This window comes from Plectropomus leopardus, chromosome 22 (assembly GCF_008729295.1).
Source record: "Plectropomus leopardus isolate mb chromosome 22, YSFRI_Pleo_2.0, whole genome shotgun sequence".
Classification (NCBI taxonomy): domain Eukaryota; kingdom Metazoa; phylum Chordata; class Actinopteri; order Perciformes; family Serranidae; genus Plectropomus; species Plectropomus leopardus.
In genome coordinates, this window is record NC_056484.1 from 3002092 (window position 1) to 3016990 (window position 14899).

Below are 14899 nucleotides of genomic sequence, written 5' to 3' on the forward strand. Positions count from 1 at the left end.
AAACAAATTTTACTATGATCTATGGCATTTTATACTATGACTTTTTATGGCATTTTATTACATACTTGCGGTAAAAAGTTCGGGTGGAGAAATATAAAGTGGAAAATTCTGGAGAATAAGCACAAATTCAAGTTTTGGGATTTATTAAACAGAGGAGCTGAGGAGCTCCGACACCTGTAACGAGGAGCTTTAAGTAGGAGCTCCTTCTGCTAAAAGGAGTCAGCTGTGCTGGTTTGTGATGAGCAGAACTGGGAGGAGGCCAGTAAACACTGGAAACAGCAGCTAATGAGGAGGCGTCTTTGTTGAGTCTGCAGCTGAACGCTCGCTGACGTCAGACTGTTTCAACCTGTTTGTGTTTATTTATAAACGCTGTTATTATATTAAACATCTTCAGTCCTCCTTCACCGTTTCCTTTTCTCATCTTCATCCCTCTTTCTCTCCTCCCTCCGTGTTTTTTTGTCCTCCTCTTTGTATCTTCCTCTCGATCACTCCTTCCTGTCCTTCAGCAGGTAGAAAGATTACCTCAGGTAACCTTGTCTTTTTTCCTAACTTGTTTCTCCTCCTCTCATCTCCTCGTTCATTTCCTCACCTCACCTTGTTTTCTCTCGTTTCCTCTTTTGTCTCCTCTCCTCTCCTCTCTCAGCCTTTCCTTGTTTCCTCGCTCGTTTCTTTTCCTCTCGTTTCCTCTTTTGTGTCATCTCCTCTCCTTGTTTCCTCCTCTCTTCAATTTTCTTCTCTTTTTTCCTCTCCTCTCCTCCTCCGTTTCCTCTCCTTCCATGTTTACTCTTCTTCTCTCATCTCCTGTTTTCTCCTCCCACGTTTACTCCTCTCCTCTTCTCTCCTGTTTTCTCCTCTCATGTTTACTCCTTTCCTCACCTCTCCTCTCCTCCAATGTTTACTCTTCTCCTCTCCTCTAATATTTACTCCTCTCCTCTCCTCCCCTCTCCTCTCCTCTAATATTAACTCCTCTCCTCTCCTCTCATGTTTACTCCTCTCGTAGATACTCCTCTCCTCCTCTCTCCTCTCCTCTCCTCCAGCTGATCTTCCAAACTTGGTCATGTTCTTCGTTCTGCAGCCAAACACTCCTGAGCTTTAAACAACATCCATCACACACACACTCACACACACACACACAGTCACACACACACACACACACACACTCACACACACACACACACACACTCTCACACACACACACTCACACAGAGTGGGCTCTGGTCTCTGCTCTGTTTCTATTTTAGCTCAGCGCTCTCAGACGGCGGTCATGGCTCGCTGCAGGAGTTACTTACGAGGACTCGCCATCTGTGTCACCGTTCTGCTACTGGTGAGCTAACTGCTAAGAGCTAACTGCTAACTGCTAACGGCATGTTGTGATGACGATGAGCAGCAGTGGTTATAAATTTATTAGAAGAGGAAAAGAAAAGAAAATAAGGTGTTGAAAATTTTGTTTTTTCTGTTTATTTAGCATTACTCAGTGCTGCCTTTTATTTTGCACTGCAATAAATATAAAGGCAGAATAAAATATAGTGGTAAAACTTTTCTGCAGAATACAAATATGTGAGGATTTGTGTATTCGACGTAAAAAACTTAATTGTATATGTCAGTACATTTACATTATATGTACTTTTGACGTTTTGACAAGAGAAATTAATTTCACCACGAGGTCCATTTTATGTGGAAACTGCGATCAAATGATCTTTTTCTGCTTATCATAAAATTTCTTTATTTTTTCTTCTTTTTTTCTCTTCCATGCTGTTTTTAAAAAGTAAAAATATTTTTTAAAATTTCTAATACTTATAATAATCAATCAATCACATACTAAAAGATTCATATTCAACCTGCTCCGTGTCTTGAGAACGTTTGAGGTACGGGTAAAATATATTCATCTTAGTACTGTTTTTAATAATCATTACTTAAACATATTAATTACATCACTACATTAAAAAAATATAGATTGATCTATATTAATATTATTATTGTTGCGCTTATCTCAGATATAAAAAGTAACTACAAACATCCTCTCAACTTCAGTTTATAAAGTTAAATGTAAGAGAGAACTGTCTTAATTCAATAATCTAATTTTCTTTAGCGCAACAACAATAATGTTTTCAAGCACATCATAGTACAACTAAAAGTAGTTGCTAATATTAGGATAAATATAGATGCCAGTAAACTTTAAGTATTGGTATGACTAAATTTAAACATTTCTTTTGATCACTAAATTATTTTAAATACACTGAAGAAACAAGTCTTGGATTTCTTTCAGCACTATTCAGTTCATTGTGGTGTTCCTCAAGGGTCGATCTTGGGGCCTCTACTTTTTCATCTCTTTACAGCCTGTTATTAATGACACTGATGCTCTTTTTAGATTTCAGCACTGAAATCAATCCAGTCTATCTTAAAACCTCTTTAGTTGGGCTTATATTTAAAATGTCTTGTGGCCATTGTTTTGTTTTAAGTTTTTAATGTTGTTTAAAAAGGTTTTAATTGCATTTAATCTGTTTTATTCTTATTATTTTTAATCTTTGTTTCTATTTTTTGTATAATTTCAATTTTCTGTGACAGTCTCAAATTGTTTTACTGTTTATACTTGTGCTTACTAAAAGCTTGTCAGTCACCTGTAAAGCACTTTGAATTGCAAATAAATATAAGTTAATTCTCATTATTATCAACGCGTCGGCTATGAGCAATAAAAAAAAGATATGACACTTTTGCACCAGAGATGTACTGAAAAATGTATTTTTATTGTATAATGTATATGAACTTTTTTAAGAACGTAAGTGTTTCTTTAAAGAGTTTGCGAGAATTAAACATTACGTAATACACGTTGATATTTTTTTGCGGTTAATCTTAATTTAGGTTTCCTGTTCTTTCCACCATGTCCTCTCACTCATCAACACATTCCTTTTAACATTATATAATACTCAAAATACACGACCATCAAATGATAAAAACTCCAAATATCTCATTTTATCTCATAAAATCATCATGCACCATTAAAAGTAGCTGCAGAAAAACTTTTTATTCAAATATATACAATCTCAGTCACAGAGAAAAGCTGAAATATTGTTGTGGTTATTTCTTTTTAATGGCTCTTATTTTCCTGCTTCCTGTTTTGACTCCTGTGAGGTTTTTGTTTACTTTCTATCAGCAGATTACAGTAATTAGTAACCACGTGTTTAAATGGGCTGGAATAACAGCTTGTTTGTTTGACATGCTATTGTTGTTTTATTTTACATGTTTTTGTCTTTACATGTTAAATATGGATTGAATCTGTGTTTTCTTTGTTGTTGTTTGTTTTGCAAACATTTGTATTGTTTTCTATGTTTAGGAAAACATGGATTAAAAAGCAAAACATTTCAATATTTTCATTTGTTATTGCATTTAACATTTTACCTTTGTCACATTACCTTTATGTACTTCTACTTCCTCTTTTATAACCTGTTTACATTTCTCGCTGTATATTTATATAATACGTATGCATATATTAGTACTGCTCAGGATGCATAAACATTGCTCTTTACATTACAGTTTATACATCATGCTATTTTAAATCTTGTATTTGGACCCTGTGTGTTTACATGTCTCAGATACTCATTTTTACTTGCATGTTTTTGTCTTTTATAAATATTTAATGAGAGTTGCTGGAGGGAGCCTGACATGAAGATTATTTTTTGCCTAATACGACTGCTGCTCTGTAATTGTTGTGAATATGATGATAAATAACCTTTAAAAATTAAGTTGCAGTACAGTAGCTGCAAAAACTGATATACTGCCAAAAACTCTTGTTCCCAGAAAATTATTCAGAGGGAGAATATTCCCTAAAGCTGCTGCTGGAGTCTGGAAACTTTAAATGGAGAGAAATTATGGTTGTTTTTTTTTTCCTGTGACTGTGAGACGGAGGACGTCAGAGCTCGCAGCTGATGGGAGTCTGATGAGCGTCTCTCCGGGGAAACACAATAGTTTCTCAGGAATGTTGCTGCAGTTAAAGACTTCCTCCTCCAGTGAAAGCCAACAAACACTCAGTCACAGCAGTTTAATCCAACTTCATTATGTCTCTGCAGGTGTCTGGTGTGGTGATGATCGGTGTCGGGTTTTCCCCCATCGACGGCAACACACCGGTCGCCCAGGTAATTGTGTGTGTGCTAAAGTCCAACAAATAAAATGAAAGTTTTACTGCCGTGTGCCGCCTGTTGGTCTGTTGCTGGAGCTGCTTTCTCCTTACAAAAACCAGATGTTACATAATTATCTTAATAGAGGAGGGATTAAACAAATAAGTAATAAACTACATAAATTTGGAATTAAATAAATAAATATAAAATGAGCGTTTAAATACCTCTCCATAAAATTTAATTAGGGAGACAAAAAAAATCCCAATTAAATAAATGAATAAGAAAAAAATACAATTAATATATGCCCATTTCAACTTTCTAAAATCATTGCAGTATTTTATAATAAATCATCATGAGTAGAAATTATTTATTTATTTATTTAATCATGTATTATTCTTTTTTGGCTTGGTGTGGATATTTAATAATAAAACTGAGAAGATTTTTGTTATTTTAAGTCATGAATAAAATACCAAAAATGAATAATGCTAATTAAAATGCATATATTTCAAATTAAATATTAGAAATTACAAAAATGATCATTTGTAGGATTAATATTAAGACATAATTGCAATTTTTACATGAATACAATAATTTCATAAATATTTGATAAATAATTAGCTGTATGTTTATGATAAAGATATAATTGAAATGAATAAATATTAGATACATTTTAAGAATTCAAACCTATAATATTTAAAATAATATCTTATACAAATTGGATCAATCATAATGTGCATCATTATAATAAAGATTAGTTGAGTGATGATGATGATGATGATGATGATGATGATGATGATGATGATGATGATGAATACAACAATAACAACAACAACAACAACAACAATAATATTAATACTAATAATACTAGTACTACAACTACTGCTGCTACTACTACTACTACTAATTATTATTATCATTATTATTCTAGATTAAGAATTATTGCCTATATAGTTATACTTTTATTAATTATTTTACAACAATTTGATAACAATTACAGAGCAGCAGTCAAATTAAGCAATGAAAATATTCAGGTCAAGCTCCCCCGAACAACTCTCATTAAATAATCATAAAAGACAAAAACAAGCGAGTACGAATGAGTATCTGAGACATCGAACAATAAACAACTGAGATTTAAAATTTTAAAAATTATTATTTATTTTTTTAAAATAAAATGTTTAATCCTGTGGACATTAAACTGAAAGTGATAAGTCAACTACGATTGCCAGCGTGCATTTTTTTATTATATTGCTCTGAATTATTTTGTATTTTGTGCTAATTGTTTTGACACAAAATCTGCATCTTAAATCTGATTATTTTAATCTCTCCTAGTTGTTTGACCAGTTGTCCACCAGCGACGGCTTACTGGTCCTGCAGGTGTTCGGTCCCATCACAGTGATTTTATCTGTTCTGGGCATCTGCGCTGCATCTTTGGACACTAAACCTCTGCTGCTAGTGGTGAGACACACACACACACACACACACACACACAAACACACACACACACACACACACACACACACACACACAGAGGGGGCGAGGCTAACGTGTCGTTATCTCCTGCAGTTTTCTGCTCTGATATTCGTGGAGTTTGTGGCTCTGATGGTGGTCGCCTCGCCGCTGGTTCAGGTTCAAGCTCAGGTGACTCTGCCTGTGTGTGTCTCTGTCCCTTCATGACTGTGATGATCCACTTTAACCGACACTGCTGCCCCCTGCAGGCGTAACTGTTCATCACGACATTACAGATTTAAATGGTGCACGTTGTTTTTTGTGACTATATTTTTATTTGAGTGGAAAACCTCATGACCCCGGCCTTTAACCCTATAAAAACCTGGATCAACATCACTTTTCTGTGCTGCACTCAGACACCTTTCACAAGTATTTAAACCTTTGAACCCTGACCTTTGTTTGATTTATTCAAAAAAAAACATGGGAAAAAGGCAATAAGAAACTTGGCAAGAAACGTCCCGCAATTTGCAAGAAATTAGTAGTTTTAGAAAATAAATTTTTTAAAAGCTAAAATTTTCCAGAGAACTATTTCTAATTACATTACTATATATATATATATATATATATATATATATATATATATATATATATTATTTTACACTCTAACTTTTTACCCAGGGCATTTCCCTCTTTTTTTTTTTTTATTATTTAAATTTTTTTTTTTTTTTTTTTAAAGACCTGTCATGTTCATTTGAGTTTCACTGACATTTATACATAAGTAATCAACCATAAAACAAACTTAATCGCAGAAATGTTATTCATATTGACACTGAAATCAGATTCGAGGTTGATTTTGAAGATTAAAATTTGTTTTCTTTACAATTTTTAAACTTTTAATTAAAACGCCTTAAAGATCAAACTCTCGGTGTTCTTCATCTGTCTCTTCTGTTTGCACATCACCGTGGCGTTGTGTTGCGTTGTGTCTGTTTTGCAGATGGACGGTGCAGTGGACGAGGTGTTTCAGAACGTGACTCCCCTCCACAGAGCGGACAGTTACATCCAGAACGAACTTAACAAACTTCAGACCTCCGTAAGAGACGGAAAGGATTACGGGAAACAAAGTGAAGCTAATAAATGGTTTAAAGGGCATTTTAACTTCAGTATTCTTTAACCTGAACCCTATTTTCACGTTTTTTGCATGATCACATTAGTGTGCAACCACTTAAAGTCTGTTTTTGCCACTTACAGGCTCAGATTACTGTTCTAAAGAAAGGATCCACAATAATGCATCATATTAGTTATTGTGCATTTTGTATCGATATTCTAGTTTTGCAAAGTAACTAAAGTCATCAAATAAATGTAATAGTGTGGAAGTATAAAGTGGCATAAAACAGAGAGACTAGTAAAATACAAGTAACCTCGAGTAAGATTTCACCTCTGAAGTTTTTGCCGGTGTTATGACTTTTTTGTCTGACAATAATTCATTTTTCATCTCATAAAAACGATAAAGTTAAAGACTTTTTGTCCATTCAGTCTCTCCCGTCACACATAAACTACCAGCCAAAAACCAAATAAATATCAGGAAAGTTGCACATATTTACTGAATAATTTATTACAGTTTAACCATGGGAGAATATTTCTCTGCAGTGAAATAAAAACTTTAGTTTTAAGAAGAAATGACTCCTGATTCCAGATCTTAGTTTTATAAATTCCAAAATAATAATGAATCTTTCTTTAATTTAAATTTGACTGGCCAGAATTACACTGAATTTTATTTGACTTGTTCTAATAATTGTATTAATAATGATAATAATAATAATAATAATAATAATAAATAATAATAATAATAATAATAATAATAATAATAATAATAATAATATCTGTTTTTCAGGACTTTTGTTGTGGTTTGAGGAGTTTTGAGGACTGGGGAAATCAAATTCCCGTCACCTGTTTGTGCAGATCTCCGGACCCTGACCTGCAGCCCAGGTGAGACAGCAAAACGGAAAAACTTGTTTCAGTATTTTCAGGTTTCTATCAGTATTTTTTAAATCTTTTTGACTTTTTTGAAGATAAAGATTGAAGAAGCATTTTGTAGATTTAAATGAAATCTCTGTTTTTTGACGAGTTTCTCAAAGACTTTCTGGACTTTTTGTGATCTTCTAGACATTTCTGGAGTCAAAATTGGTGTTTTAGAAAAAGATTTTTATTGTGTTTGAGCTACGAGAAAAAATCTGCATTTGTTTCTTTTCCTTAATTAAGAGGTTTTGGGGTCTTTAAAACTGTTTGATTTTTGAAAACTTTTTTTTTTTAGGTTTTTTTTTTAGTTCTTAGAAAAGTAAGCAAGAATCTAAAATATTTTTCTGGATTTCTGGTTTTGAGATTTATCACGGTAGTTTGTGATTTTTTTTACAAGAGTTTTAGTTTCTCTTAAACCTTTTGAGCATCAAGAAGAATTTTTGGATTTCTCTAATAAGTTTGTGATTTTTTTTTTTTTAAAATTTCCCTCAATTTTGTTTCATTATTTTCCTGATACATGTAAAAGCTTTCTTTTAAAGTTTTCAGAAAACTTTTAAAGTTAGACATTCATTAATAGGATTTTTAGTTTTGACTTTTATTTTTACTTTTTAATTTTAGGATTTTCTGACATTTTTGGATTTCTGGAATAGTTCTAGTTTAATGCATTTCTACATCTCGATGAGCGTCTACAAGATTTGAAAGCTAAATGTTAAGTTCAATTTTAAGCTCCTAAAAGAGTTTCTGGATTTCTGGAATAGTTGCAGTTTCCCTATAAAACTTTCAAACTACTGGAGGAATTTTTGGGAATTCTCTGATTTCTATTGAAGTGAGTCAAAGAGCTTTTGTGCGTCTAGATAAATCTGCAAAATTAGGGGAAACTTTTGCGAGCTTCTTGCAGAATTTGTACATTTCTTGAAAGGTTTTAAGAAAGCCTTGAAAGTTTTTGAATGATTGGACTTCAGGAGGGTTTTTGAGTTTCTCCCTATAGTGATTTTGAGCCTCTGGAAGGATTTTTAGATTCTCAAAATTCAACATCTCCGGTTAAACGAAGAGAATTTAGGTTTAGAGAGGTTTGCTAGACTCTCGAGGAATTTTACTTTTTTCTAGAAGTGTCTGCCAGCTGGGAAACTCTGACTCTTTGTTTTCAGTTTTGTTCTGGAAATGTTGATCAGGTTTTGACTTCTTCTTCTCTCCCTCTGAAGCGCTCGGCCTGGTAACTCCAGCTCAGAGGGGCCCTGCGTGATGGTGACCGCTGACCTTTACCCTCCCACCCAAAAAGTCACGGATAAACAATGGGTTCACTCCGAGGTAACTGAACGCCGCGGCCTCGTTTTCTTTTTCCCGTCTTTAATTTGCTTTGTGTTTTTTTACGGTCTTCGGTCTTTCTTCCCCTCGCCACCTCATCTCGACTTCCTTCCTTTTCACTTCCTGTGTTTCTCTGGCAGAATCAGCGACTTCTTTTAAAACTCTTCGTAAAACCCATTTTTATAGACTTGCCTTTATGAGAAGTCGTCTTTTAATTCTTCTTTTAAGTTGTTTTTTAATGTGTCTTTTAACTCCTTTTTTACTTTTATTTATTTATTTTTTATTTTTGCCTTTAAATTTTAGCCTCTAATTTATCTTTTTATTGTTATTATTATCAGTGTTCTCTGTTGAATTTATCTAATATGTCCGAATCCCCTACTTTATTCTGCCATCACTTTTTTCTGCCCTTTGTCGGCATTATCGACTCTGGGATTAGTTATTATTATCATCATCATCATTATAATGATAATAATAATAATAACAATAATAACAATAACAATAACAACAACAACAACAACAACAATAATAATAACAATAATAATAATAATAATAATAATAAATATTATTATTATTATTATCTATTTCTTCCTTTCATCAACAGCAGTCTTCATGCTTTTTATCTCTAATTCAAAATCACTTCATATTTATGTTATTTCACAAAAATAAAATCTGTTTGCTCTGAAAATGTCCGGACACTGATGATGTAAACTTTGCTCCTCATCACTCTATGACTGACCTCTGACCTCTGACCTCTGACCTCACTGTGGAGGATAACAGAGTTTTCCTGATGTGCCTCAACAGAAAGAGGCATATTTTATTAATTGTGACCTTTGACCTGCAGCCGTGCGGCCCCATCCTGAAGAGCTACCTGAGCTTCCCCATCAAACTCAGGATAGGAATCATTTCTGCCTTCGCCACCATTGCGGTAAAACATCACACGCTGTCTTTTTGTTCAATTTCACCAATTTTATGATTTTTTTCTTGTTTCTTCCCAGCTGGTAGCGGACGTCGATTTGGTAACAGGAAGTCGTTGGCCTCTTTCACTCAACGAACGTTAAATTTTGCTGGAATGAAAATCGGGACGACGATATTTTAAATGTCTAATGATAGAATTTCACATTGTGTGGACGTCAACATTACGACGTTTTAAAGAGTTTCGTTCTCTTTATCTAACAGCAAATGTTGCTGTTCTGCGTATAACAAATATTTATAAGTTTGAAGAGTTTACGAGAAATTTAGGAGACATTTCAGGAGTTTTTATAAATGTGATACATTTCTCAGTCAGATTATGAATTTACGGATGTGTAAAGTTTGTAGTTTGTTTATGATTTTACACAATGATATAAAAGTTTACATTTAAATTAGCTTTAAGTACAGTTCCTGGAATCATTACAAGCTTCTTACATTTTTTTTAGAATTTTTTTTTTTTTTTAATAATTTCCTAAATTGTTTCTAGTTTGAAGATACGTTTTTATTTTGTGTTATGAAATTTTAAATTTTCTAGACAGGCATTTCTATAAGCATGATACGCTTGTGGGAAAGTTTAACCCTTTGAGAGCTGGATCAACATCGGTTTTCTTGTGCTGCACTCACACTTTTTAGAAGCTGTTTAACCCTTCGAAACCTGAATAAATTGATTTGACTTTTGTCAAAATCATGGAGGGAAAAGGCAATGAGCAACTTGGCAAGATGTCCCACAGATCGCAGGGAGTTAGAAAAAAAAATGTGGCAAGGAAAAAAGCTGAAAAATATTATTATTTATTTATTTTTAAGGGAGGAAATTACAGAAAAAAAAGAAAAATTAAAACATTTAAAAAATTAAAACATCATAAAAAATAAAACATTTAAATTATTAATTCATTATTAATTAAATAATTAATTAAATTATTCAAAATTGTGTTTAAATTATGTTACAGAAAAAAAACACGTTTTTCAATTTTCAGATTTTTTTGGGTCAGTTATTGTTTTTTCACCTTTCTTTGTTTTTGTGCTTATTTATAGGTAATTTTCTCTTTTTTACTAACTTATTTCTATATTTCTGTGCTGTGTCTTGCATACATGCTTTTAGATTTGTTAACATGATTCTGGAAATGTTTCTAAGTTTCTGGATCAGTTTCAGAGTTTAAATTTCCAGAATGTGTTTCAAATATTATAGGTTTTCTTTACTACTCTGAAAGCAGTATAAGTGTGTAGGCCTGTGTATATTATACTTCCTCAGAAATGTTTACGGGTTTATGTGAAAACGTTTTTCAGATTTTCGGTTTTTATGAGAAGCTAAATTAACATGGATTCTTTTTTTTTTTTTTAAATCATCCATTTCGTTTTTTTCTGATGAACATAAATCTCCAGAGTCGATGTGCTTCTGAGAAAGTTTTGAAATAAAGTATTTTACGTCCGGTGTTGCAGATGGCGGCCATTGCTCTGTGTCTGACGTTGGGTCTGGAGGAATACTGGAAGACGCCTCCGGTAGAAACTACGGTCGATGACTTCAACAGAGTGAAATATCAACCCAAACCCTCCCTCACCTGACCTCTGACCTCTGACCTCTGAGCCACGACCATTTCACCCGCAGGCGACCATCGCAAGACTTCAATCAAACTCTCGTTTGCTCTTTCAGGATCTGAAATCTTTCTAAAAAAATATTTATATTTGACAGAGAGTTCGTCTTAAAAAAACTAAAAATTCGTTTTTCAGTGACTCTCACTGTGTGTTTACTCTCAGGCCTCCAAAAACAACAAAAACGCGCGTCTGTACTACGGCTGTCCCAAATCTTTCGAAGCGTAAAGCTACGATAATCGACATCCTAACTTAGGACTCAAGTGCTTCTTCTTTGCGATTTTTAAATGTTTTATTATGCAGGTGTAAGCCGACATGGCGAGTCATCACGTGTTGCTGCTTTGCGGTGAATTTCCACGTTTACATTTCACGCTCCTCGTTTCCTGCTGCTGGTGACCTTCCACGATGCCGCCACGGTGAGTTTCTAGAAGAAATTCAGAGTTTCAGAAAGTGTTTTTGAGATTTTTCAAAGAATTTACGGATTTCTGGAAATGTTTGAGTTTCTCTCGTGAGCTTCGGATCTCTGGGCTGATTTCTTTTTAAGTTTCTAAAAGAGCTTCTGAGGTTGTTTCGGTTTTATTTTGCTCTTCTTAAACGTGGATCCCTCACCGTGGAGACGTGAGAGCAACAGTGTTTTCTTCACAATTATTAACGTTTTGGGATTTTGGGAAATTTTGCAGATGTAAAAATGTTTCTAGGATTTAAGTGATTTTCTGAGATTTCGAGGCATTTTGAGGAAATTTCTACGATTTTAAGATATTATCAGACATTAGTACATTTCTTGGATTTTAGCATGTTTCTGGGATTTTAGGACGTTTAGGAAGGATTTTAGAACATTCCTATTATTTTTGGATATTTTCCAGATGTAAGAAAGTTTTTAAGATTTAAGGATGTTTGTAAGATTTTAGCAACAAAGTTTTCTTCACAATTTCAGCGTAACAAAGGGTGAGTGACTGATACAGAAAAGTGTCTTTAGGATAGTTTTTATCTCTGCTTTTGAACAGATATATTAACCCTGTCCGGTCGTGATGTTTATGTGATTATTCTTTGGATAATTAACTTCAGATGCTGAGAGTAAAAAAAAAAAAAAAAAAAAAAATTTAAAGAAGGAGTGGCTGCTGGTTGTGATGAAATGTTTGGCTGTCATCTTTTGATAGTGGGTTATAAATAAAGTTTATTTTATCAGGAATATTTGTGTGGTTTTTAGTTGTAATTTCCTCCAATAGCCACAAGATGGTGGTAGAGATAAAAACAACAACACGCATCAGGTCTGTTTTTGTGTCTAAAAGCTACGTTTCCTCACAGCGTCAGTCACGAAAAACTTCAGGGAATGAACTTTGAGGTTATTTATAATGTATATTTGCACATGGTAAAAAAAGTATTTATGTTATAATAAATATAATCTACATAATATGAAATATATGTTACATTATCTCAGAACCAAACCTCACTATACTAAAACCTGTCACTCATATTACAAAATTACCACGAGCCTACACACCAAAAGTAGACAATTCTTATTATTATTTAAATAAATTAGGTATCATTTTTAAGTTTATACACTTTTGAAGACTTCATATGGTTTCGTGAGATTGACAGGAAATCAGGTTTGAGGTCTGCACCTCCTCATAAATCCAGCTTCTTCTGGTTTCTGTAAAAAGCCACAGTCAGTTTCTGTGTCACAGATCCAGCAGCTGTGGCGGTAAATAAGTACACTCCAGTACTGCACGTAAGCACTTTAGTATTTCCATTTTTACCTCCATCTCAGAGGTAGTTATTGTACAGTTTACTGCTTTACATTTCTCTGACAGCAGATGACAGTTTTTCCTTCCTGTGACGTGAAAACTACGAATCTCCAGATGTCAAATATTTGTAATAAACTGACGGATGAAATGTTTCTTTATGCGATGAATAAATTCTCCTCCTTCTTAAGCTAAATAAAGTCTGTAAAAAACAAATAAATAAATAAAAACATTTCTGCAGCAGCCTCATGCACGTTTCTAGGATTTTAGGACATTTCTAGGATTTTAGGATATTCATTGGATTTTAGGACATTTTTCTTTATATTTGCAAGTTTCTCAGATTAAATTAAGTTTCTAGACTTTTAGAACATTTCTGGGATTTTAGGAATTTTTTTTTTAAATGTATTAATGTTTCTAGGATTTATGTGCGTTTTTAAGATTTTTGGGACATTTCTATGATTTTAACATATTTATCATATTTTAGACATTTTTAGATTTCAGAGGGTTTCACAAATTTTACAACATTTCCAGGATTTTATGACATTTCTTGGATTTGACCACCCGTCTCTAATTTTAGACAGTTTTGAGGATTTTTAGAACATTTCTGGAATTTTAGGACATTTTCCAAGTTTAAGTAGCCTGTGTTTCTGAATTTAAGGACGTTTCTAGGATTTTAGGGCATGCAGGGGATCTTCCACTGGCACTTTTGTTTTTGTAGCCTCGGGCCGCGGGCCGTATATTGACTATCACTGTCGTAAATCCACAACACACTAGTCCCTCCAAAAAACCTGACACTTTGACAGCGATATAAAACACAGATATAAACAGAAACTAATATAACACACAAAAACATTCACGCAAAAAAAGAGCCGCACGCACGCACACACACACACACACACACACACACACACACACACACAGCACAAAGCAGAAAGTGTGTTTTGTGGACTCACCTGTTTGAGCTGTTATCCTGCTGGTCTCGTGCACCGTAAAGTCCTCCACGGTCCTTCTCTAAAGAAAAACACAGTCAGTCCACTCAGTGTCTCTGTGTCCAGTATGTCCTGTCCACCTGTCCTCTGCGGTCCGAGCTGTGACTGGATTTACTGTCACAAACAGCAGAAAGCTCCTCACCTGAAGGACCCACCGTGGACGCCATTTGCGCGGACGCCACCAGCGCCCCCGCGCGCAACCAGCATGCACCTGTCGGTGACGTAGCGCGGTGGGCGTGGTTAATTTGCGTCACTGAACGTGTCCGCCGTTTTTTTTTTTTTGTGTGTGTTTTTTTTATTTGAACCAAGATACAATAGGCCAACAATAACAATAAGATAACGTCATCCTAAATTTTAAGTTTTAATAATGTTTTTTAACTTTATGTCATCCTTGCGCTGCATGTTTATTTATTTATTTGATTATTTAATTTATGTTCTATAGACTTTTTGTCTGTGTTTGTTTGACAGTATATATATATATATATATATATATATATATATATATATATATATATATATATATATATATATATATATATTATATATAATTTTATCTTTGTTATCATTTTCTAGTTTTACAAAACCTTTAGGTATAGCTGTTTATGTTGTCTTTGTGTCTGTGTTTTTTCTGTTTAGCATGTGAACCACTTTGGGCTACATGTTTGTATGAAAGGGTCGATATTAATAAAGTTAAGTTGAGTTGAGTTGATTGTATTGCCTTGAACAAGTACAC

General features: G+C 33.7%; 1 protein-coding gene and 1 long non-coding RNA gene across 4 annotated transcripts in view; one reads left to right on the forward strand and one right to left on the reverse strand.

Annotated features, from left to right (window-relative positions):
• LOC121961493 overlaps positions 1-14370 on the reverse strand; it is a 26179-nt gene extending 11809 nt beyond the window's left edge. The window contains exons 1-3 of one of the 3 annotated variants that reach the window (XR_006107046.1): positions 14309-14370; positions 14131-14188; positions 11585-11859 (exon numbers count right to left, since the gene is read on the reverse strand). This is a non-coding gene — a long non-coding RNA (uncharacterized LOC121961493). Of the gene's footprint in view, positions 1-11584; positions 11860-14130 lie in introns of those variants that run through there. The other 2 variants (XR_006107048.1, XR_006107047.1) reach the window with 2 other exon arrangements.
• Positions 1229-11573, forward strand: LOC121961492 (23 kDa integral membrane protein-like). Its single transcript, XM_042511498.1, has 9 exons — positions 1229-1324; positions 4065-4130; positions 5442-5567; positions 5676-5750; positions 6553-6648; positions 7450-7544; positions 8777-8882; positions 9721-9804; positions 11286-11573. The coding sequence occupies exons 1-9, from the start codon at positions 1265-1267 to the stop codon at positions 11406-11408; spliced, it is 831 nt and encodes a 276-aa protein (XP_042367432.1). The 5' UTR covers positions 1229-1264; the 3' UTR covers positions 11409-11573.
• Positions 14371-14899: the final 529 nt, after the last annotated feature.

What these genes read in the sequence shown, in the direction of transcription:
- LOC121961492 (XM_042511498.1), top strand. Translation starts at nt 1,265, where the DNA reads ATGGCTCGCTGCAGGAGTTACTTACGAGGACTCGCCATCTGTGTCACC. An exon ending in GACCCTGACCTGCAGCCCAG is followed by an intron (nt 7,545 to 8,776) that starts GTGAGACAGCAA and finishes CTCCCTCTGAAG; the next exon opens with CGCTCGGCCTGGTAACTCCA. An exon ending in CTGCCTTCGCCACCATTGCG is followed by an intron (nt 9,805 to 11,285) that starts GTAAAACATCAC and finishes CCGGTGTTGCAG; the next exon opens with ATGGCGGCCATTGCTCTGTG.